Source organism: Vulpes vulpes, chromosome 1 (assembly GCF_048418805.1).
Source record: "Vulpes vulpes isolate BD-2025 chromosome 1, VulVul3, whole genome shotgun sequence".
NCBI classification, from domain to species: domain Eukaryota; kingdom Metazoa; phylum Chordata; class Mammalia; order Carnivora; family Canidae; genus Vulpes; species Vulpes vulpes.
In genome coordinates, this window is record NC_132780.1 from 148374044 (window position 1) to 148399764 (window position 25721).

Sequence of the window (25721 nt, forward strand, 5' to 3'; positions counted from 1 at the left end):
TCATGAGAGAGAAAGTGAGAGAGGGAGGCAGAGACACAGGCAGAGGGAGAAGCAGGCTCCATGCAGGGAGTCTGACATGGGACTCGATCCAGGGTCTCCAGGATCAGGCCCTGGGCTGAAGGTGGTGCTAAACCGCTGAGCCACCCAGGCTGCCCTAGACTTACATTTGTTAATCAGCATAGTCCCCAATGTCTTTTGTGGTCTTAGGAGTAGAGAAGGAAAGCAAGCTTGTTGCCCATCCCCTTCTAGCTTAGTCAAGAAGAATTAGTCATGTGATACATCATTGCTCACTAGAGGTCCTCTTTATGGCTTCAGCCAAGTCCCAATATAGTTGAGCCTTGAACAACATGGCTTTGAACTACACAGGTTCACTTATACACAAAATTTTTACACTATATTACTCCAAGTGTACTTTGTCTTTTATGATTTTCTAAATAACATTTTCTTTTCTCTATCTTACTTTATTATAAGAACACAGTGTATAATATATATAATATACAAAATATGTGTTGACTGTTTATGTTATTGATAAGGCTTCCTTCCAGTCAACAGTAGACCATTAGTAGTTAAGTTTTGGGGGAGTCAAAGTTATACATGGATTTTCAACTGTGCAAGGGATCAGTGCCCCTAATCCCCACACTGTTCAAGGGCCAACTACACTCAGGATTGATGCCTTTGCTGGCCATTGCCTTTAATGTATATATTTACACCAAAAAAGTGACCAATCCAGATAAAGATTCATGTGGTCCTAGATCCCCTAACTGAAAACGATCTTAAAGTCAACTTCATTCTTTTACTAACACTTTCTAGGCATAATCAAATCTAGAAAATATCAAAATGTTATATATTCCTCAATTCTAAATTTTCTATTAATTATGTTTCTATCAGTTGTGGTTTCACTTTCACATTTTCACCAGTGAATTGACTGGTTTGTTGATTTTTTTATCCCTAGCCAAACTAAACAAATTGAAATTTATTATCCAATAAAATTGTATTAATTTATAGTAGCAAATTAGTAAAAGTAGTAAAAATGTTAGATGGTCAAATGTTTAAAAAGTATACAAGCTGTTGTTTGTACCTGTCCCTTCCCTTATTTTGGTTAGATAACACATCTCTAATGTTAATAAACTATCCTGCCTCCACCTCAGACAGTGTTGTTCTGGGTGGTTGTGCACACATTTGCTCTCTCCTGGCCCAAAGAATACCACCTCTGTGGTCATAGCAGTGGTTTTAGTGATAGGCTTATGACCCAAACAGGGCCAAAATTAATCCTGAGGTTTTTGTTCAAGCTTTTTATTCAGTTCACAATATATATTTCTTGAAAGCCTACTATGAGTCCAGGCCCTATTGTAAGTTATAGGGATATTGTAAATGAATGAAACAAAACAAAACAGTAAATTCCCTACCATCATGATCTAAACATTCTACTATGGAAGACTCTAGAACAAGCACAATAAATATGATAAATAAACTGTATGTAATACATTAGTGTTAAAAACTAGGGCAAAGAACAGGAGAGATGTGAATGTTGATGGAAGGAAATACTAGAATTTGCTCAGAGGTCAAATAGCAGGTGGATAACAGTTGCTTTTTCATCTGCAGCTTCAGAGACCCATTTCTGCCTCCAGGAGAGGAGAGCTTGACTGAAAATGAATCCAACTTGGGTCTGGCTCAGTCAGTTGTGTCCAACTTTCAGCTCAGGTTATGATCTCTGGGTCTTGAGATGGAGCCCAGCACTGGGTGTGGATCCTGTGGATCCTAAGATTCTCTCTTTCCCTCTCCTTCACCCCTCCCCTCACTCATGTGCACGTGCCTCTTCTATCTCAAAATAAAAAATTAAAAAAAAAAAAGGAAGGAAGGAAATGAAGCCAACTCAAAGGAAAGCAGAGCTTAGAGTTGCAGTGAAATAAAGTCCTGATGACTTCATTGGAGCACCTGGACTCAGCTCTGCCTCAAAGTTTTTTTGTTTTGTTTTGTTTTGTTTTGTTTTCCAGTTATATGAGACAATAAATACCCTTATTTTTTTTTTCTAAACTGGGTTTTCTGTCACTTGCAACCCAAAAAGATCTGACTAATGCCAACATTTGCAGGTATATATAGAAACCTAAAGTATCTTACAATGTGTTTCTAAGTGGGGTTCCTGCTGTACTTGGATTATTGAATAGCTAGAACTCATTTCTAATTAGCAGTATGCATTTACATGTAAACACCTAAAATCCTAAAGACCTTAAAAACAGCAGGTTCACTTTAACGTGTTTAAATAAGTTCCTTAAAGTGTAGTTTATACTCTTAAATTAAGGAACTCTTTCATATAGATTGTTCCAAGGTCACTCTCGTCCAAATCAAGGAATTACAGATTTTAAGTTGTCTCAGTTTAAAAAAAAAAAATCAATTAGATTTTACCAGAAACATTTCTGCCATTGTGCATAGGATAGTTGTATTCTGGACTTTCTTGAAGCATGACACAGAATAAAGAAAATCCTCACCTTACCTTCCATTGGCAGGGTTGGTTATATTTTGAGAGATATGTATGTAGTCAAGGACCGATCTTCCCCCACTCAAAAGGAAGAACGAGTCATGCATCACTAGCCCTCCTACCACGCTAAGGGTTCCAAGATAACTTGACCACATAACGATGATCCGCCATGACATACAAGCTGACTAGAACCCCAATGCTGTATTGAAGTTTGTTTGAATTTAAGATTATAGAAAGCAAAGAATTGGTGTTAAATTTTCCCCATCCTTCTTCCTCCATTTCTCCCTACAATTCTATCTTACTTCCTTTCCACCCCTAAATCAAAATGAATCACAGCAAAATACACAGACACACACACAAAAGCACAAATGTCGAACTGCTCTCCCTTTCAACCCAATATCCCTTGGGGCACCCTTTCATATGGGTGCAAATGTAGCATGTTCTCAAGCAGGACTTCTGCTCCCCTACAGCAACCAAGAGGGCCCAAGCAGGAAACAAAGAGATGATAAACGTCTCACATTTTAAGTGAGCCATGAACAGTTAGGGAGCAGACATTTCCTTGGGGGTTAGAAAAAGGAGACTAATCTAACTCTGCCATCTGAGCCATCCCTTGACAGACCCCACCTCAGGCTATACGAGCTAACTAAAAGAGGACATTCAAAGGAATTCTCAGAAATGGGAATGAGTCATCAGCCTGGGTAAACTGGCCATGTCCTTTCCTCTCCTTCCCGTAGAGGGAGGACTGAAGGTACTCCTCTCCACTTAGAGAAAAGGGGTTTCAAAAGTACCAGGCATAGGGTTGCCTGCAAGGATAGGAGCCTGGATTCATTCCCCCAGGTTAGATGTCTGCACATGCAGCATAGTTGATGGGTTACCTGTACCTATCTGAACAGGAAAAAGGATAATTAGAAAAAGAGAGCTGAGCAGGGCAAGGGGTGGTGAGTGGAACATCTTTCCTGTGCAAAGTTCGGTAACTTTGTTCTGATTAGGTGGATTCTGGGGGAGATAGCTTTCCGTGAGCCAGTTTTCTGGTACTCCATCTTAACTGAACCTAAGGTGGTATCTAAGGGCATTGCAAACCCAGGGGTGGGGGTTGGGGCATGCCTCCACACTAGAAAACAGGGGGTAGGTCTCCTACAAGGCTCCAATGATCTTGTATAGAAATCTTTAGGAAGAGAATCAATAGTCGACCACTTTTATCCAGAGATCCAGCCACACCTAGCAGAGGATACAAGACACAGTTTTTTCAGTAAAGTCTTCAGTGAGCCTTCTCACCTCACCTTGTCTACCTGTCGCAGCACCAAGAAAATATAGGTAAAAAAAAATAGACACAAATGCAAAGGAGCAGACAAAACCCCTGCTACTCCAAATGCCTCAGGCCAGAGCTTTGAGAAGGAGAAAGGAGCATTACATGAGAAGGAGAGTGAAGTTTTAAAGTAGATAAGTTGGGAACACCTAGGTGGCTCAGTGGTTAAGCATCTGCCTTTGGCTCGGGGTGTGATCCCAGGGTCCTGGGATCCAGTCCTGCATTGGACTCCCTACAGGGAGCCTGCTTCTCCCTCTGCCTATGTCTCTGCCTCTCTGTGTCTCTCATAAATAAATAAATAAATTAATTAATTAATTAATTTAAAATAAATAAATAAATAAATAAATAAGTTGGAACTGGCTTTTTTAAATATCTTAAATCCACTGTAGGGACACCTGGGTGGCTCAGTGGTTGAGTGTCTATCTTTGGCTCAGGTCGCGAACCCAGGATCCTGGGATCAAGTCCCGAATCAGGCTCCCCACAGGAAGCCTGCATCTCCCTCCCTATGTCTCTGCCTCTCTCTGTGTGTGTCTCTCATGAATAAATAAATAAAATCTTTAAAAAATATGTCTTAAATCAACTGGAAAGCTATGGTGCCCAAGGTGGTGGTGTCCAACGGAAGGGGGAAAAGATCCATCAGAATGTGGATTAAGGTAGTAATTAGTGGGGATCCCTGGGTGGCTCAGCGGTTTGGCGCCTGCCTTTGGCCCAGGGCGTGATCCAGAGACCCGGGATCGAATCCCACGTTGGGCTTCTGGTGCATGGAGACTGCTTCTCCCTCTGCCTATGTCTCTGCCTCTCTCTCTCTCTCTCTGTGTGACTATCATTTAAAAAAAAAAAAAAAAAGATAGTAATTAGTGAAAAATACAGTCTGTTCTGAGTCAGATTTCTGTCTGGAAGGTTCAAGTCTCTCAAACATCCCCTAAAAATGTACCTCTTCCATTTGCAAAGACCTATGGCCAATTTACACACCACCAGCTCCAGATTCCCATGAGATCTCAGGCAATAGTTTGTGGTAAAAAGTGCTAGGGGAAGACAAAGCAACTATTTAATATTGAGAAAATCCAAGATCCTCGAAAAGGAGGAAGAAAAACCATAGCATTTCTAGTAGTCCCTCCTTATCTGTAGGCTATACACTCCAAGACCACCAGTGGATGCCTGAAACCACAGATAGTACCAAACGCTAAGTATCCTAAGTTTTTTCCTATGCATACATACCTATGATAAAGTTTAATTATAAATTATGCACAATAATAGATTAATAATAACTAATAAAATAGAACAATTATAATAATCAACTGTAATAAAAGTTATGTGAATGTGGTCTCTCTCTCTCTCTCAAAATACCTGTACTCATCCTTCTTTTTGTGATGATGTGAGATGATAAAATGTCTGTGATGAGATGAAGTGAGGTGAAGGACACAGGCATTGTGATGTGGCATTATGCTACTACTGGCCTTTTGAAGATACATCATCTGCTTCCAGAGCTTTTTTTTCTTTGGTGGTGGAAAACTGAAGTCCACATGAAACCAGAAAATGCAGTAGCCATGTAGAAGTAGCCAGTAAGGAGTAGGAGCAAGTGAAGCCAATACAAGCACAGAGATGCAGAGGTGAGAGATTGTGAGTGAGTCCTGACAGAATGGAGACCCTGGAGGCAGTCATACCTCAGGCCCATGGTCTTCCCGTCCACCTTGCAGCTTGACCAAAAACTCATAAGTTCTCTGTTCTAACTTTGTTGCACGGGGTTTCTGTCCCTTATCACCAAGCAATTTAAGAGGAGTAAAGCTACACACAAAAATGCCATGCCACCACAATGGTTTATATTCCAGGCTAAAGGAATAAGAGACAAAAAAGGGGAAGACTCATGGTCTAGAAGAAATAGATATCAGGCAGGGTCAAGAGGAGGTGTTATGGATGTAGAGGAGACTGAATTGGAAGTGGCTGTTCAGGTAACAAAAAAGCAGAGATCTGAAAATACTGTTGGAAGAAATATTCTAAGATGAACTAGGCTCTGGAAAGTTTTACCCTACATCAGAGTAGATGGTAGGAAAAGTCCCTGAGCTCTATCAGTTCTGGGGAAAGCAAGAGTCAGACAAAGAGGAGCCCTGAATTCCTCAAAAGTATCTACACACCACAGTTAAAAGGATGAGTTTAGGAGAGTTGCTTTTAATCACTATTTTAGCAATGGAACTCTTTCTTCTAATGAATTACTTAAAACGCAAATATAGAGATAAGCAATAAATGGATTTCTTGAGCAATTTAAACCATTTTTGCTCGCCCCCCAAAGGTTTTTGTTGTCTGAGGAACCCTTGAAGCTCCTCCAGGAAACATCTAGATTTTGCAGAGCATAGGGTGAAAACCAGGAATATGCTCCTAAATGCGTGTCTACTCCACATACCTGGTACTATGCTTCAAGACAACCCGACCGGCTTTAGCAACTAAAATAGTGTCCATCATACAATACTTATAAAAAGCATGGAATTTAAATAAAGGTAGTTGGTACTTTTGGAAGGAAAATAAACCATATCTACACTTGCTTGTTTAGACTAGTTTTTTCCTTACTCGTTCCTACCAAATCCTTAGGTTCATAATGATTGTACCAGTGTTTTCCTCAACCATGCTCCCACATACCAGCTTTACTCAGAAACTTCCATGTATATTTAATGCCTGTATCTTGTAATTTACTGAAAAGGACAAAGGCAGAAGTCCATTCAAGGCCATAAGACTGCTTTTTCTCCTAAGAAACTGTCAGCCAAATTTCTCAGGGAGGAACTGGAAATGAAGTGAGAGACATTGATAAATTTCCCTGCTGAACAATCAATAAAAGCCCCACCATCCTGTTCAGACTCCCACTGTGGAAGCAAGGGCCGTAATTACATTGTCAAAAATTCAAGTTACCCAGGTTGACAGCGACCCCCTTGAAAAGTGACAAGTGATTGACACTCGGTTTGGGGTAGTGAACCTGGACTGGCAGACAGAGTGGGGAAAAGAAAAAGCACGAGTGAAATTTCCTTATTGACTACAACTGGCCAGACCCCAGACTGCCACTCTGGAGGAGTCCTGAGACCCTTGAGTCACATTTAGAATCCCAGTGAGCCACTGACAGGATTTCCTAAGCAATCTGAAACCCAGCAGAGATTCTGAACAGAACAGTCCACTCCCAAATCCCAAGAAAGAGAAAGATGGTGCTACGTGTGTGTGTGTGTGTGTGTGTGTGTACAAGTGTGTGAGTTTTCTTACATTAAAAGAAAAACATGAAATGCACTTTCAACTCCATCGTTCCTCATGACAGCTGAACAGAAAAGCCTGTTTGCTTAGCTATATGAATCCATGATAGAAATCAGCTGGAGCAGAAGGGTTCCAGGGGAGGCAGTGAAGAATGTGATAGGAGAGGGAAGGTGGGAAAGCTGTAGTCCTGACATGCAGACCATTTGTGTGATTCTCTGTGACCTGAGCTGGAGCTAAATTAATACCCATCAGTCAGGCCTCTCACTGTTGAACATGAGGGATAAAATGCCTACAAAAGGCCTCATTACTGGGCAGTGCTCTGCTTCTGGCTATTCTAGGGCCCATGCAAATGGTTTCCAGAAGACTTTCTTATAACCAAACCCAGGAATGGTGGTTTTCCACTGCTGGGAAGCAGCTGTGCCACCAGAGATTAAAATCAAAAGGTGTTTACGGGATGGTGGGAACAGAATAGAAGATGCTTGGTAATATTGCTAAAACCTCTCTCTTGCTCTGACCAGAAGGGGTAGACAAGGAAATTAATAAGTAGAAAAATCTCTAGGCAGGGCTGGCCTTATGCCAAATTTTGAGACAGACGCCCCTCACCCTCTCCCCACTAAAAGAAAACATGAGATAATTGGCACTGGGTCCTCAGTGCTTGGGCTAGCGGGTAAGAATATACTAAAATAGCCATAACTAACTCTGCTTGTGTGTTAGTTTGTGCCAAACACTTTAGAGTAGTTCATAAGCAGTAGATCTACAAGGTGGGAACCATATTTTCCTGGTTTTATGGAGCTTCATTTGTCCAAGGTCATAGATGGTAAGTGTCCAGAACTGGACAGATTTCTGATTCCAAAACTATGAACCACTAATAACCAGCATTTCTCCAAGAGTACATAGTGAGCCCTCTGAATCAGATCTCCTGAGGATCCCATTGAAATGCACACTTCTAGGCCGACTCGGGCCCACCGAGTAAGTCAGACTCTGGGGGTGAGGCCCAGAAACCTGGATTTTAAAAATCTCCTGGAGACAAGTCTTCTGTGCACTAGGTGGTGAATCTCACTACATCATGCCAGGAAGCTGAGTGAAGGCTCGGTCATTAGGGACTTTGGGTGTGAAGCAGTGAATCAAGTTGCTCGCCGTTTTGCATACTTGACAGCAAAAGAAAATTAGTTTTTCCCTAAAGCCCCAGTGTCACCAGACCCACGTCTGGCCCTGAGAAAAGGCCAGTGAAATTACGTAATGATTTTAGCCATGCTATATGGCCCCGCCAGAGGGGATTCTGAGACCTCAGGTGTTCAGGAGACAGGGAAAGGGGAGGACTGATGAGCTGCAGGCTGGGCTGGGGATACTCTGACAGACACTGAGGGAAGCAAACCCTCTCTCACTAACTGCACTCTTTCCCACACTGTGTTTCCTTCAAATGAATGAGATGTGGTGGCATCATTTCAGAGATGAAAATAGCTTGGTTTTGCAAGTGTTCACTGTGCAAGTGCTGCGGTTCTCCAGAGATCCTAGTTACCTCCACACTGGCAGTGCTATGCGGAAATGGGTAAAACAGTTGTTAATAATGACCTAACCCTGGGAATGCGGGGGGGGGGGGGGGGGGGGGGGGGGGGGGGGGGAAGGATAGGGGGAGGAGGTGGAGGGAGCAGAAGAAAGAGAAGGAGAGAACAGAGGAGAGTGTCTGCACTCTCAGTATCCAGTAACATCACAGGGCTTAAAGCCACAACATTGTTTTATAACTTTCAGAATTCTCAAAACATATTAGAAGTGTCTACTCTGTTTTGGTTGCCCCATATTGATTGATTATAAACAATGAAACTAAGGATTTTCTTAACTTGACAATTGTTTAAACGCAAAGGCTTAGGAGCACAGGATACTTTGAAAATGCAGGCACAAAAGAGGTTTATTTTTTTTCTTGAAGATTTTATTTATTTATTCATGAGAGACACAGAGAGAGGCAGAGACATACATAGAGGGAGAAGCAAGCTCTCTCCAGGGAGCCGATGTGAGACTCGATCCCAGGACCCTGGGATCAGGACCTGAGCCAAAGGCAGATGCTCAACTACTGAGCCACCCAGGTGCTCCTAGAAGTTTATTTATGAATTGTTTTGCTGATTCTTCATAATAGAACATGAGCATGAGATGGGTTGGAATGAAAGAAATAGAGTAAAAGAATTAGGAGTCTTCACTCTTCTTCATTTGCATTTCCATTTCTAGTAAGGGGTATGCATCTGCACCGTATAGGACAGTGGCTCTCAAACCAGAGGACCAACGTTAAGCCTCAGGGTCCTTCAGATGGTCTATAAAAAATACTGATCTGTGCCCTCTTACTGTTCTTCTGCTGTGTTTTTCAGTGGTAAACAGCAGTACACTGGAATGGTAGCCTAAGTGGCCTCTGGACTGGCGCGAACATTTGAAGACCACAGCTGATGTGCAAATAGAAAACCCTCACGATACTAGACTACCACATCAATATAAGTTCTTGCTGATGAAGATGGGAGAAGAGTCCTTCCATAAAGTAGAACATAAGAATCAGTACTGTATGCATTTGGAATTTCTGTCTAGATATGGGTTTTTAAGCCTTGCAAACTCTGTCCTCAGTATATAGCAGCCTGGCCGGTGCAAAGTCAACACTTAATAAGTGCTTGATGAAAAGATTTCGTTTCCTCTCACAGTAAGCCAAAAGAGGCAAAAGACTACATTTTAGTAAACTATGTTTGAGGCCCAGAGATTATACTAGTCCCCTCTTATCCACGGTTTTGCTTTCTGTAGTTTCAGTTACCCAGGATCAACTTCAGTCTGAAAGCTGATGATCCTCCATCAGACATATGGTTGGGAGGTCACTAGTAGCCTAACGCTACATCACAATGCTTACGTCTTTCACCTCACTTCGTCCCATTATGGAGGCATTTTATCATCTCACATGATCACAAGAAGGGTGAGTACAGAATAGTGAGATCTTTCAAGAGACCACATTTATATAACTTTTACTACCTTATATTGTTATAATTATTTTATTATTAGCTATTGTTAATTTCTTATAGTGCCTAATTTACAAATTGAACTTTATCATAGGTGTGTGTGTGTGTATCTATCTATCATCTAATCTATCTATCTATCTATCTATCTATCTATATGTAGGTTTGGTACTCTACTGTTTCAGGCATCCACTGGGGCCTTTGGAACATGTCTCCTACAGATAAGGGAGGACTACTATATAATAAATAGAGCCTTGACAGAACAAAATGACAGATTCCTCAGCATAGCTACAAGCCCATGTCTAGAGTAATTATTCTATGATAGGTAATGGGGTTTTAGTTTGTCACGCCAATATAGAAACACCAACAGAGATAACATCATGTTTTCTGGACTGAGCCACTATCTGGAGCCTACCTATTGATTTCCCTTGGGCTCATGCTTTGTAACCAAAAGTATATAAGTAGCAACTGAAAGATACTTAAAGCTCCTCATTTTATACTTAACCACTTACTAGTTGATATTAAATATTCTCCTGGCACACTTAGTAATTTCTTGAATCTCAAGGAAAATGAACATGCCCATTTTGCCAAGTGAGACTAGGTGATTGGAAGGCAAAACTGCAGCAGAAGCACATGTAACCCAGTTTTTTTGTTTTTTTGTTGTTTTGTTTTTTGGTTTTTTGGTTTTTTGGTTTTTTTCCCCAGAAATCCATAAGCACCCAACCCCTCTGGGGCAAGATTCTCAGTAGAACTCTACCCGGACCCTGCTTATAGGAAGGGAAGACAGCCATGACAACAATAAAGTTGTCTCTATTTGATTTGTGATGCCATCAATGTACATGGCTCATCAGTCAATTTGCACTGTACTATGCCGCAGTTATAACACAAATCTCCATGGTTTCAGTTGCCAAAGATCATTCCCCAAGTGGGCTGCAGTTCTGCCCCTAATGTCCTAGTTCAGGTTCCCAAGCTGAAGAAGCCACCCCTACTTGGGACAGGCTATTCTCAAGCAGAAGGAAAAGGACAGATGGCCAAAGTATCGTAACGGTTCTTAAAACTTCTCTTTGGCCATGTGGTATATCATTTCCACTCACATTCTTTGACCAAAGCAAGTCCAAGGCTAAGCCCATGTCCCAGTGGGATAGGGAAGTATGGTTCACCCAGTGGGAGGCACTGAAAGTCACCTGGCAGTTGGTGGAAGCATACAATCCTCTTCCAGGAAGAGGAATAAATAATTGGGAACCACATATACTCTGTCTGCCACAAGAATCATAACAGCTGATATTTCTTATTTAAAGAAATAGTGTCCATGCTATAATTAACTTTGTTGCCTCAGTACCTAACAGCCAAAGATTTTTAAGAGGTTTTGCCATTTTACTCATCACCAGTACATTGTCTAGGAGCCATTCCACCTCACCTTTTTTGGTCAAGTGTCTCACTCACCATGCAGAGAAAGAGTTCCATTCCTCACAGCCAGGAACTTGACGCCATATGGAAAGAAGGGGGTAGAGTGGGAGCTCCCATAGAGTTTGATCTCAGCTTTGCCTTGAAAGGGCTTGTCCTCTGATCCAATCCGGAGCTCTCCACCATCAGAAATGAGGATGGCATGTGCCCTCAGCTCAATGGGCCCTGGATCCATGAAAATCAGCTTGCCTCCTAATGACCAAAGAGAATATTGTCAGTCCCTGGGAGGATAAATTTCATCTCCTTTTGACAGTTCCAATATCTGATGAAATCCTCTTCAATTTATATACTTTGATGAAATTTAAACTTATTTTATCTTGCTCTCTCTTCTAGAAGAGTGATAGAATATAGGTTGGACCACCCAGGGGTAGAAGCACTATGCTACTAAGCCAGTTGAGGTTAGTTATCACTCTTCACTATATCTTTATTTATGGTATTTTTATTTCTCTCTTTCTCTTTTTTTTTTTTAAAGATTTCATTTCTTTATTCATGAGAGACACATAGAGAGAGGCATAGACTGGCAGAGGGAGAAGTGGGCTCCCTGTAGGGAGCCCAATGAAGGACTCAATCCGAGGATCCCGGGATCACGCCCTGAGCCTAAGGCAGATGCTCACCTACTGAGCCACTCAGGGATCCCTAACTATGCTATTTTTAATGACAATATGCTAAATGCCAGCAGTTTAGGACCCGTTAAATGAGGATGAGAAAGTCACCATTTTAGCCATCTAGCAGCAGATGAAAGCTGCCTATAAAATTAAGCTAAAAAATACAAATAAACAGGGATCCCTGGGTGGCTCGGCTCCACGATTGAGCACCTGCCTTCGGCCCAGGGCGTGATCCTGGAGTCCCGGGATCAAGTCCCACATCAGGCTTCTTGCAGGGTGCCTGTTTCTCCCACTGCCTGTGTCTCTGTCTCTCTCTGTGTGTGTCTCTCATGAATAAATAAATAAAATCTTAAAAAAAAAAAAGAAATACAAAGAAACAAATGAATAAGAAATAGTAATAGAAGAAAATAGGCCAAAATTTCTAGAATTAGGGTAAAAGGAAATGTAATTAGGACTACCAGCATGACATTTGCCCCCACTTTAGCTGGTCCCACCATCGATTTTACTTAACTTTTGATAATAGATCCAATTTTCCTTAAGAAGTTGCTCTGTTCCACTGAACAGGGTTAAGTGAGACTATCAATCACAGCATCCCACCCTTCCATAGCCTAAGTCATGTACCCAGGCTTCAAATGGAAATTTGGAACAAGAGGGAATAGAAGACTGGAAATGTTTAGATTTTAGCAATTCCAGTGGTAGTATCTAAATGAGCCTGAGAAGAGCTCCTATTGCTGAGGTGCCCCCCATTCCCACCTGCGAAGCCCCTTCAAAATGCCACTGATCCACAGAAATCAGTGGCATTCCTATACATTAACAATGAAACTGAAGAAAGAGAAATTAAGGAATCCATCCCATTTACAATTGCATCCAAAGCATAAGATACCTAGGAATAAACCAAACCAAAGCAGTAAAGGATGTATACCCTAAAAACTACAGAACACTTTTGAAAGAAATTGAGGAAGATGTAAAGAGATGGAAAAACATTCCATGCTCGTGGGTTTGAAGAATAAATATTGTGAAAATGTCTATGCTACCCAGGGCACTGTACACATTCAGGGAAATCCCTACCAAAATACCATAGACTTTCTTCACAGAACTGGAACAAATAATCTTAAGATTTGTGTAGAATCAGAAAAGACCCCAAATAGTCAGAGGAATATTGAAAAAGAAAGTAAATGGCGGGGGCATCACAATGCTGGATTTCAAGCTGTATTACAAAGCTTGAAGACAGTGTGGTACTGGCATAAAAACAGACACATAGATCAATGGAACTGAATAGAGAACCCAGAAATGGGCCCTCAACTCCATGGCCAACTAATACTCGACAAAGCAGGAAAGACTATCCACTGGAAAAAGGACAGTCTCTTCAATACATCGTGTTGGGAAAATTGGACAGTCACATGCAGAAAAATGAAACTGGACCATCTCTTACACCAGACACAAAGATACACTCAAAATGGTTGAAAGATCTCAATGTGAGACAAGAATCCATCAAAATCCTAGAGGAGAACACAGGCAACAACCTTTTTCAACTTGGCCACAGTAACTTCTTATAAGATACATCCATGAAGGCAAGAGAAACAAAAGCAAAAATGAACTATTAGGACTTCATCAAGATGAAAAGCTTCTGCACAGCAAAAGACACAGTCAACAAAACTAAAAGACAACCTACAGTATGGGAGAAGATATTTGCAAATGACGTATCAGATAAAGGGCTAGTATCCAAGATCTATAAAGAACTTATGAAATTCAACACCCAAGAAACAAACAATCCAGTCATGAAATGGGCAGAAGACATGAACAGACATTTCTCCAAAGAAGACCTACACATGGCCAACAAGCACATGAGAAAATGCTCTGCATCACTTGCCATCAGGGAAATACAAATCAAAACCACAATGAGATACCACCTCACACCAGCGAGAATGGCAAAAATTAACAAGACAGGAAACAACAAATGTTGGAGAGGGAGAGTGGAGAAAGGGGAACCCTCTTGCACTGTTGGTGGGAATGCGAACTGGTGCAGCCACTCTGGAAAACAGTGTGGAGGTTCCTCAAAGAGTTTAAAATAGAGTTACTCTATGACTCAGCATTTGTACTACTGGGTATTTGCCCCAAAGATATGGATGTAGTGAAACACCAGGACACCAGCACCCCAATGTTCATAGCAGCAATGTCCACAATAGCCAAACTGTAAAAGGAGTCACAATGTCCTTTGACAGATGAATGGATAAAGAAAATGTTGTATATGTATACAATGGAATATTACTCAGCCATCAGAAGAGATGAATACCCACCATTTGCTTTGACATGGATGGAACTGGAGGGTATAATGCTGAGAGAAATAAGTCAATTGGAGGTCAATTGGAGGACATTCATCATATGGTTTCACTCATATGGGGAATATAAGAAATCGTGAAAGGGATTGTAAGGGAAAGGAGGGGAACTGAGTAGAAAAAATTATAAAGGGAGACAAACCATGAGAGATTCCTAACTCTAGGAAACAAAGGGTTGTAGAAGCAGAGGTGGGGGAGATGGGGTAACTGGGTGATGGGTACTGAGAAGGGCACTTGATGGGATGAGCACTGGATATTATACTATGTGTTGGCAAATTGAATTTATTTTTTCTTTTTTTTTAAACCTTATTTATTTATTCATGAAAGACACACACAGAGAGAGGCAGAGACATAGGCAGAGGGAGAAGCAGGCTTCATGCAGGAAGCCTGATGTGGGACTCGATCCTCAGACTGCAGGATCACGCCCTGGGCTGAAGGCAGGCACTAAACCACTGAGCTACCCAGGCATCCCCTGGCAAATTGAATTTAAATACATTCTTAAATGCCCTGATCTTACTTCTATATCTGATTTTCCAGACTTTCCCATCAATTCTCTTAGTAACCTAATGCATTCTCAATAAATTTCCTTTTGTAAAAGAAAGCTGGCTTCTGTTATTTGTAATCAAATAACCTTAACCAATTCAGATATGTTTCTCTAATATCCAAATTTTCTATAAGATAGGAATATTATTTTATAATAAAATTATATTGTAAGAATAAATACTTAAGATATTAAAACATACTTTTCTTTAAAGAGACTTAGAATATTTGCATTTCAAGCAATATTTTCCCCATAATGCCAAAATAACTAATGTATCCCAAATAAATAACCACTTTAAACTGCATGAGTTACTAAAACTATCTCCCTCCTGGATGTGGTTTGCAAAAGTACTGGACAAGACTCTTCTATCCTGTAACATGGTCAGAGTTGTGACTTCATACTGGAAAAGCCAGGGGTCCTCTTTTCTATACCATACTACTATGTCCCATCTCAGCCAGAATAAAAGTCCAAGTCTCCATATACTGGGCTGCAAGTAGCCCTTCGTGGTTTACCAACCCATCTCCAATTCCCTTGCACCATCTTCTTGTAAGACTCACTCCTGCACTCAAGTGCCCTGAACATGTCAGGTGTCTGACAGGTCTCCTGTCGTTCCCTTACCTGCAGTGTTCTTCTGTCAGACATCCCTGTGACTCACTCAGTCCCTGTCATTCTAGTCAAATGCTAACTTCTCACAGAGGCCTTCCCTCTCTGGTCTATATAAAAGAACAGACGCTAGCCCCTCATCCAAACACACTTTCCTTCGTAACACTTACCATCAGGCATATTTTATAGTTACATATTTATTGTCTGCCCTCTTCCCACCAGAATGTCTGTTTCATGAGGGCTCTTCTCTGTTTTGTTCACCTCTGTCCCGCCAGTGGTCTAGAGCAATGACTGCTAGGTAGTTGGCACTCACTATATAATTCCGGAACAAATCAATAAATGGTTATATCACTTTAAAGAATCCAATGTAAGTATCTGAGTTTCCTTTATGGATACACACACAACACAACACACAACACACACCCTCTCATTTTCTCAGAGAGGATGTTGTTATCACATTTAACCTATAAATCCATACATTGTCTCAATGAACCAAAGGGAGGCCAAGGATGTGAAGAGGCAACATGTCAGAAAAGAAATAGCTCAAAAAGCAGCTTCTTCTGCAGTAAGAGGGGGTCTCAGTGAGTGAACGGCAGTGAGTACCAAGACTCCTTTGGTTGCTAAATTTAGTCCTAGATCCAATGTGCCAAGTTATTGAGTCAGATTGTTGTTCTCCAGAAATCACAACTGGAAGCACTCAGACATGCACTGGAGGAATGAAAGGGGCAGAAGAAAAAGGTTAACATGCCTTTAGTCATTTTTGTTTACCTCCATCTTCATGCAGAGATAGTGATCAATAAACATTTGACCCAATAGTCAGATGTGGAAGCCACCTCACTCCTGACCTTCTGCTCCAACATTGCTCTTCCACTGCCCTCATCCTCTTCATCAAACCTTCTAGTCTTGCCTCCTAAAGCCCAAGCCACACACCATCAGCAACAGGCACAGGATGTTTACGTGGATCTGACCCCTGAAAGTGTTCTCTCCTTGCAGCCACAATTTAGAACACCATACCCCATGTGGGTATCCAGTTTCTCCCTCAGTAAAATGTGTGTGGTAAGAATTCTTCCCTCAAAGAGCTATGAGATTTCTTGAAGTAATGCTTAAAGATCCCTAGGCTCGGGTCTGACACCTATTAGACACTTAACACAGTCATATCAGCGGCTACTGAAACATTCATCATCTGCATGTCTCTCACTATTGCCATTACTTCTCATTTACACAGTTCCTCCATTGTGGTAGCACTACTGGACCCTCTTCTTCCAATGTCTCACCATTGGCAGGCCCACCTTTCCTTCTGAAACATGGCACAGCAATCACATCCTCAGGTAAATAACCTGAGAGAAGTGAAAAACTATCCTTTGATCTATAGGCTTGATGCTCTGAGCAGCACCACATGGCTTCCAGGCTTCCAAAGGACCTACTGGTGATTTTGACTTTAATTTTCCGTTCCATTGTCATTATGATGACAAGAATAATCATTAGAAAGGCAATAATAGGGACACTTGGGTGGCTCAGTCAGTTAGGTTAAGCGGCTGCCTTTGGCTCAGGTCATGATCTTGGGATCAAGTCCCACATCACACAGCATAGCATTGCACTGGGCTCCCTGCTCAGTGGGGAGCCTGCTTCTCCTTCTCCCTGAAGCTCCCCCTGCTTGTGCTGCCACACATACGCGTGTATTCTCTCTCTAACAAATAAATAACATCTTTTAAAAAGAAAAAAAGAAATGCAATAATAATCATTAATCCTGCTGTGAACAAGAGGGAAGAAATGTGACCTGTTTACTAAAACTTTTTCATTCACAGCCACATGTCATTAATGTCCCAACTAATTATCTTCAACTGGTGGACCATGGATTTGCATGGCATGATTCCTCCATTATAAACAGTCAGGAAATTTGAACTGACCTTGATGAGCAAGAGGTGGAAACAGGGGACAGACTCCATCTATTGGCCTCTGAATGACCCGCAATAAGTCCCATAAGATTGCTAGGCCTCAGATTACCCGGTCTCCAGACCTGTCCTACTCAGTGCCAGGGGCTGATCTGTTTTTTCATCATTCATGTACAGAACAGAACCATGCATTCGCTGAGACTCCTTCTAGCTCTAGAACACTGGACACCTACATCTTCAAGGATGCACTCCGGTGTGCCAATACTGACGGAGACACAGAGCTCATGTTTTCCTGACACCACCTATGCTGCAGGGAACTCTGAGTTACACATGAGAAAAGTATCGCATACACAATCAGAAATTCAAATAATACTACAAATTCAAAAAGGGTGCTAACACTTAGGAAACACCTACCATATGTCAGAATCTTTATACATGTCATCTGAAATGACCATCCAAACAAGCTCAGGAAGTCACTACACACTCCATGTTTCACAGGCCAGAGAGCGGGCTGGGAGAGGGGGTCTGTCTCAGCCTAGAATAAGCAGAGCAAGCATCAGAGCCCAGGAGCCCCTGTCAGAAGAGCTCCTACTCTATCCACTTCTACAAACCCTCCCAGGTTACTTTTTTATTCATTATAATTATCATAGTTACATTTAAGGAAAAACATGTGTTAACCTAAGTTAAGTTTGCCTGTGGCTTGTTTATATATGATTTATTTTCATTTTGTTAATGTAGATATACCTCGCCTCATTCCAAACAGGATTTGAGGCAGATTACAAGGATTAGTGGGTAAATTTATAAACCTGGGCTTTGTTCCTTGTCACATCAAGCAAACTATTAAACACACTAAAACAAATTGGTAGAAATTTAAAAACGTCATTTACTGATGGGAACTAATAATGACGCTAATGAAGGGAGAAATCTCAGCCCAAAGAAAATGAATGATTTGTGTTGGCAAGAGTACTAAAAACAGGACTAATTAATTAATATGATAACCATTATTCCAGGCTAAAAAGCCCTCCCTCCTTCCTTATCAGTGGCAAGGATAAGGAAATCTAGGTAAATTAAGAAGAGAGTGTGATGAGGAATTCAGCTCTTTTTAATTGAAATAATTAAAAGTGATAACCACAATGAAAGCTTCTAGTGTGAAGAAATGTAAGGTTTATACTCAATCTAGCCCTGCACCGAGGCCCCAAGTGTTTTATCCTCACACCTTATTAGCTTAAAACAAATATCCAGTGGGCTGGGGCAGAGCATAGTGCTTGCGTATGGGAGGGCAGAGGGAGGACTTTATTCCTCCACTTTATAGCGCTTGACCACATTTCTGAACACTGAAAAAAAAGCGCAGGGCTGAACACGGCCTGTGGCCATGACCCTTACATTGCTTGTTATGATTGTTCATGAAAGCCGAGTCTGTCCCACAAGTAACCTTGGGTAATTTTATAAAAATCAATCAACCATCATTATTGTTACTTCCCCTCTAAAATAAATAAATGAACACAACTTTTTACATGTAATCACTTTTTTCCATTAAACATCCCTTTTATTTCTTTTAAAGGGAAGTCAAAGAGACTTTTAGCAGCTAGCTTAATGTTTGCAAAGCACATCAAAACCTGCTTTTGGCTAACCCTACAATTAGCCATCCTCTGTAATAACCGCAAAATGATCTGTTGTTTTGAAAAAAAATAAATAAATAAACGGCAACACCATTCTAGCTATTTTCCCCTTCACACTAAAAATTTAGAGTTATAAGTATTTTACCCCACAGTAAGACTCAGAGTGCCGGCTATACTTTCTATCTTCAATTCTTTCTCTCCCTTTCCTGAGTCCTCCCCAGCTGGGCCTTTTCCTGATAAGTCTATCAGAACTGGTCCTGGTAAGGTCACAATGGCAACAACCACACAGCTGGATCCAAGGCTCAAAGCTCTGTTCTCACCTGTCCTGAGTGACCAGCACTATTTGGCACACTTGGTCACTCCTTTTTTCTTGAAACTCCTTCCCCTCTCTTGCCAGTGCTGGTTTTCTTCTTACCCCTCAAGCCTCTCCTCCCAGTCTCCTCTACCTAATTTCCTCCTGATTTTCCCAACTACTGGCAGTTGGGGGTACCCTGACACTTGGAGCGTCTCCACCGTTTTTCCTATTATTCCATGAATAGTGCATTGGTGGTCTCATCTTGTCCTTGGGATTTAAACACCATCACAGGCTAATTGCTGATGACTCCCAAATTTATATCTTCAAGGCCCACCCCTGCCCTCGGCTCAAACTCATGCACCCAACTACCTCTAAAGATCTCTACTTGGATGTCTCACAGACCCTCAACTTAGTATATCCAGAAAATAATCTCCTCGCCTTGTCCCATGGATCATCCCACAGTCCTTGCCAAGGCCGCAAGTGGCAACTCCATTCTTGCAAGTGCTCAGTCAGAAAATCCTAGGGTTGATATTTCACTCAAAGCCAATTCTCTAGGAAATTTAGTGCCTTCTTCCTTCAGAAAATCCCATGATCCAACCACTTTTCACCACTTCCATGTCTACCACTGGGGTCTAAGTCACTCTCGTCTCATCCCTGGATTATTGCAACAGCCTCTCCACTCAGCTCCCTACTTCTATCCCCAACCCCACCCCAGGGTCTACTCTCAAAACCGCACCCAGTGTGATTCTTTTTTCTTTCATGTAAACTTTCTCCTGTCCCTCTCTGCTCAGAGTCTCAAATGGCTCCCACCACACTCAGAGTTGGTCCTCTCTGGGCCAATCTCACTCTGCTCTGCCACAGGCTCAGAGTCCTCCTGATGTATTGACCTTCCTATTCCCACTGACTTGCAGTCTTTGCCTCACCATGTGCAAATCCCGCCAACCACCACCATTCCTGCTGCGTTTTTCTCCATGCTGCTCAGCAAATCTCACAAAAATATAATCTTCTCCCTGGACTACTTTCTTTATAGGCATAAACTCCATGAGAGCAAGAATTTTGGTCCATTTCCCTCACAACTATAGTGCTGTGCCTGGAAAAGTGCCTGGCACATTGGGGACTTGGCAAGTGGTCACCAAATACTGGTTGAATAAGGAACAGTTGAAGTGACATAAATGAATGAGGTCTCCCAAGGAGAACATGGAGAGTGAGAGAAGAAGAAAAATCAGAGAAACACACTGTCAAATACTAATATTTGACAACTAGAATAAGGAGAGAAAGGAGCAAGATTCTTGAGTGTGGGTCGAAGAATTGGGTGAATTAGAGCATTTGGAAGGTCGTAGTGACAGAGGCCCTAGGAAGAACTTTAAGAAGTGTGAAGGTGGTGGATGAAGATGTCATTATGTCATTTTTAGGAGGCTCAGGGGAGAAAGGGTGCAGAGCAAGAATGCACTTGTTTAGGCAAATGCAAGGTGACAAAATGAGCCCGGGGAGAGTGACTCCAGGGTCAAGCAGAGGGAAAGCCAGAGGTGAATGGAGGTAAGACCCAGGCAGGCATCTGAGGACCTCAATTAATAAAATTAATCTATAACCCAAACTAGAGAATTCGTTGCTCAAAGCTTGAACTACCTAAATTTGTATAGGAAAACAATCCAGTTTACTTATTTATATTGATTAACCCTCATTCAGTTTTTTGTGTCAACCCCAAATAATTCCTTAAAATGTTTAGCCGCCTGTATTTTGGTTACCTTTACAGTTGTTACACAGTCAGATAGATACAGAAGCTTGTGGAATTTCCTTTCCCCAGAAAATTATAGATGACTATCCATTCAGGATGGTCAGAAGGGCTGGCTGAGTGATGCAGGCACACTGCTGCACCCTATCATACTACACTGCTGTGGACGTGGGCATCAGGAGAAAGTGAGAAAGAAGGGGGGAAAGGTGGTATATGGGGAAGGCAGCCACAGCCCAAAGCCTGTGTTGTGTTGGGGATGCACACAGCTTCCTTTGTTGGCAAGATCCGGATTAGGCTTGTGCCTGATCCACTGGAGCAGAGCCTGGAAGCCTTCGAGGTGGGCTTGTCCCCGGCCAGAAAGGCGGAAAATCAATTTGGCTGGCAAACGAGAGCCCCCAAGAGCTCAGTGCACGCTCCATAATCCTATCCACTAGCAGCTCAGGAAATAGATGCCTGAGCCTTCACATATTCATGGGGGATGTGAGGCATAAATCAGGCTTTAAGGATTGGGGGCAAAGGGAATGGACTCTCTGACTGGCTACTAATTAATCAAGCACAGAACACCTAAACCTAGCAACCTGGGAGCGAGCCACACACACACACACACACACACACACACACACACACACACACACGCACAGGCTGCTGCTGTTGCTTTTTCCCGATTTTTTTTTCATTTCAATTAAAATAGATATCGAATGAAAATTTCCCCTTTAGCCGATGCTGCTTATGCATCCCCCTGTTCTTCCTTTAATTAAAAAACATGCTTATTGCAATACTTGCCAGAATCGCTTTAACGGTATTTTAATTGTAATGTCTCTGCCTGATTAAAAAAAGAAAATATGAACTAGAAAGTGTGGGCAAAAATGTTCTCAGGATGCAGGAAAAGAATCACATGCCTCCTCGAAATAGATGTCACATATTAATTCCTTAATTAGCCTGGTACTACCGTCAAATGGGCAACGGAGAGGGGAAAAGCATATCTGAAACAAAATCACCAACAAAATTGTTCACAAACAATAGTAGTTGAAAGAAATCATCTTCATCAGCTCCAATTCCCCTGGCAGGGCAGAGAACTACAGCTAACAAAAAGTGCCATGCTCAGGATTGGCCCATGCAATGTGGTCAGCCAGAATTTTCACTGTTTTTTGCAAAGGGTCTCATAGCCTTTGGGGAAAAAAGTAGCAGGGCTAGGTAAATTGTCTTCCAGTCCCGACAGTTCTATATGGCTCCCTTTATTGTTTTAGGCTAGTAGTTCTCAAGCCTCAGCATGCATCTAAATCACTGGGAGGTCTTTTTTTTTTTTTTTTTTTTTTATTCATGAGAGACACACAGAGAGGGAGAGAGAGGCAGAGACACAGGCAGAGGGAGAAGAAGCAGGCTCTATGCAGAGAGCCCGACATGGGACTCGATCCCAGGTCTCCAGGATCAGGCCTTGGGCTGAAGGCGGCACTAAACCACTGAGCCACCAGGGCTGCCCACCTGGAGGTCTTAAAACACAGATTGGTGGGCCTCATACCCAAAGTTAGTTTGCTGTGGGGCCCCCAAATTTGCATTTCTCACAAGTGTCCAGGTGATGCTAATGCTGCTGATCAGGGACCAAACTTTCAGAACCACTATTCTAGGTAAATAAAGCGATTCATCTAGGTGTCCATATCTTGTGTTGTTTGCTATCACTGAAAATAAGTGGAGGAATACAAGGCTGGGATTGTGGATTAATTCACTTTATCATTCAACCAACATCTGCGTTATTTCCCAGACTTCCTGCTAGATGTTGAAATTGAAAATGTGAAAAATACAGTCTCTATTGCCACAAGATCAAAGTGAAGTCTAATTGCTCCAGGTGAATAAAAACACCCTGGTTTTAGTGGCTTGGCCATTTTTAGACATTTGAGGAAGACAATAAAGATTGTGAGTCAGCTTTTACTTTTTCTATGATACACAAAACTCTTAAACTTTATAAATTAACTGTATACTAATTACAACATTTAAACATATTTGTGGCAAAGAAACTATATAGAAATACTTAAAGGAACTGACACACAGATACAAATAAATGCCTTTGTCATTACAGTTATTATTATCTGTTGTTACTTAACTAAACCTTGATTCCTTTCTATCTCCAAAAAATCATCACTTCCTTTTATCAACACAGCTTCTGGCATTTAAGTACATAAGGCCCTCAAATGTTCTGTGGATTTCTAAAAAGTCTCTTAAGATCTCAGAATGAAAGCTATTTCTAAGGAGAAACAGAGAAGACCAAGGGGGGACAAAACTACAAACAAACCAACAAAAACCCATATTTTCTTTAAAGAACTGACTGATTTTTACCAGTCATGTAAAAATCTCCTTCACTACCAAGGTACTCATTCATTCATTCAAATAATCTCCTCCCTTCTATCAAAGATCAAATTAGCATCGACCCAATCACATTTTTGAATAAGCCCTCCAGTTTGATACATTTCTCTAAGCAATTCAAAAAGTTCCAAATATAATTGTTCTCTGAATATTGTAAACATAACCTGGATATAGCATAATAACTTCATGAGTGAAAGATCATGGTTGTTTCCTCATAGGATTTATTTATTTAAAAAATCAGAATACTTCCTATCTTTTCCTGACCCCCCACGAATATCGTAGTCTAAAAGTGATGAAATGCTTGGTCTCTGATATATTTTTATATGTATAAGAATCCCAGATACATAAGCATCCCAGAGTTCTAGTTCTGCTTTCAATCTGGATAAACAGGATATGGAAATCATTAATCAACAAATGAGGTAAAGAGGTAAGGAGAGACCAAACCCTGAAGGACCCTATAAGCCATATTAAGGAGTTAAGGCTTGATCTCAAAAGCTAATGGAAAGCCAGTGAAGGGTTTTAAGTAAGGAAGTTTGAAATATTTATCTTTCATTACTGAAAATATTATAGCTTCTCTGCTAGGAAGGGACTGATCCCATTTGGTAGCATTTTTCATGTTACAACATTCAAGTTGTCAAGACATAAAACTGTAAATTGTTTAATATCTATCTGTCTGTTTGCCTATCTATTGAAAGCATGTCCTTTCTCATAGCAATGGCTTATCTTTCATTTAAGGCTAATCAAGTGCGTCTGGGACTGTTCTCTGGAGGTAAATAATGTAAGCCATTGTCTGATTGGGAAAAATAAGGGGTTTCAGAGCCAAGTGTCCCCCACAGTAAAAAGCCTTTGTCTCTGATCTCCTGATACACAAATAGTAAATGAAATTGGTCACTGTCTGGACTAATCCACTAACATTTGAGAATACCAGGAAGGACTCTGATTATAGAGAAATCCACGACTAACATTAATCTGCCTCTTTAGGTCAGAATTTCACCCATTAATTCACTCATTCTACAATTACTTGAATGCCTACTATGTGCCTGAAGATATAATGGTCCCGCAATATAGACATGACCAAAAGCAGACCCTGTTCCTGCTCTCTTAAGCTTATAGTCTTACACCGCACCTTCTCCAAAGGTAGAGGGAATTAAAAAATACACTCTAATATTAAATATGTAGTCACCAGGAAAAGACAAACACATAGAGACACACAAGGTAAAGGGAGTTAACGGTGGGTGTCACAAAAAGTTGGGCTATTTCTTTTTGATACAGACTTCTTCATCAGGCTTCATCATTTGCCTACTGCAAAGCCCAGCCTCTTCTGGAGCACCATGCTTGAAGATAGAGGAAAGTACATTAACTCCTTTACTGCACTTCCCTCCTACAAAGGGGAGAGAGTCACCGTTGTTTGCATTTTCTGCATTGATCTGAGGACAGGCACCCTATTCAAAGCTCAAGGACAATCAGTGGCTGCCTCAAATTTCAACTCAGGCCCCCAGTTTCCTGACCAAATTGCAAGAAGTCCACCTTTCTACACTGTCTATACCTCATCATCTTCCCTCTGCCTTGAATGGTAGCTATGGTTCAACTGGAAGAGGAGGCAGTTCAGTTGATCTTTTTCAGCCAGCTTTCAGGAAAATTATTTTAAACTCACCAATTTGTAACAAATTTTACCAGCCCCCCAAACTTCCTACTGCTGACTAGGATGTTATATAGTTACAAAAGAAGTATTATTTCAGGGTACTTCATTTTTAGCAAAACTCCAGCCTGCCTGCAGTTAGATTTCTTTTAAATCCATGCTGATATCTGTGAAGTTGAAATTACATGCCTAGGGTAATCTGCCCAGTGACTCACACAGACCTGAAGCCCAAATAAACCACAAGTTATGTCCCAGGGAAGTCCTGCCTCACAGCATTCCCAGACCACAGCACTGCAAAGTGTTATCTGAAGCATGTACCTACTGCAACTGAGCCTGACTCAGTGTTCACTAGAAGGAACCCAGTGGAGAATCCCTGAGATTAAAAAGGCTGTGCTGGGTACAGCACTGAATGCCTTATTCTGAAATCCGCAAATCCTTGGCAAGGATGAAGAAACTCGGGACGCCTGGGTGGCTCAGCAGTTGAGCAACTGCCTTCAGCCCAGGGCGTGATCCCGGAGTCCCGGGATCGAGTCCCACATCGGGCTCTCTGCATGGAGACTGCTTCTCCCTCTGCCTGTGTCTCTGCCTTTGTCTCTCTCTCTGTGTCTCTCACGAATAAATAAATAACATCTTTAAAAAAAAAAAA

The 25721-nt window shown here is 41.5% G+C and overlaps 1 protein-coding gene across 4 annotated transcripts in view; it reads right to left on the reverse strand.

Moving 5' to 3' along the window:
• The window catches only part of PKHD1 (PKHD1 ciliary IPT domain containing fibrocystin/polyductin), a 477678-nt gene that overhangs the window by 296052 nt on the left and 155905 nt on the right, over nucleotides 1-25721 (reverse strand). For all 4 annotated transcript variants that reach the window (XM_072733695.1, XM_072733698.1, XM_072733700.1 and 1 more), the window contains one exon: nucleotides 11435-11647. In XM_072733695.1, the coding sequence (XP_072589796.1) occupies nucleotides 11435-11647 (213 nt within the window). The remainder of the gene's footprint in view (nucleotides 1-11434; nucleotides 11648-25721) is intronic.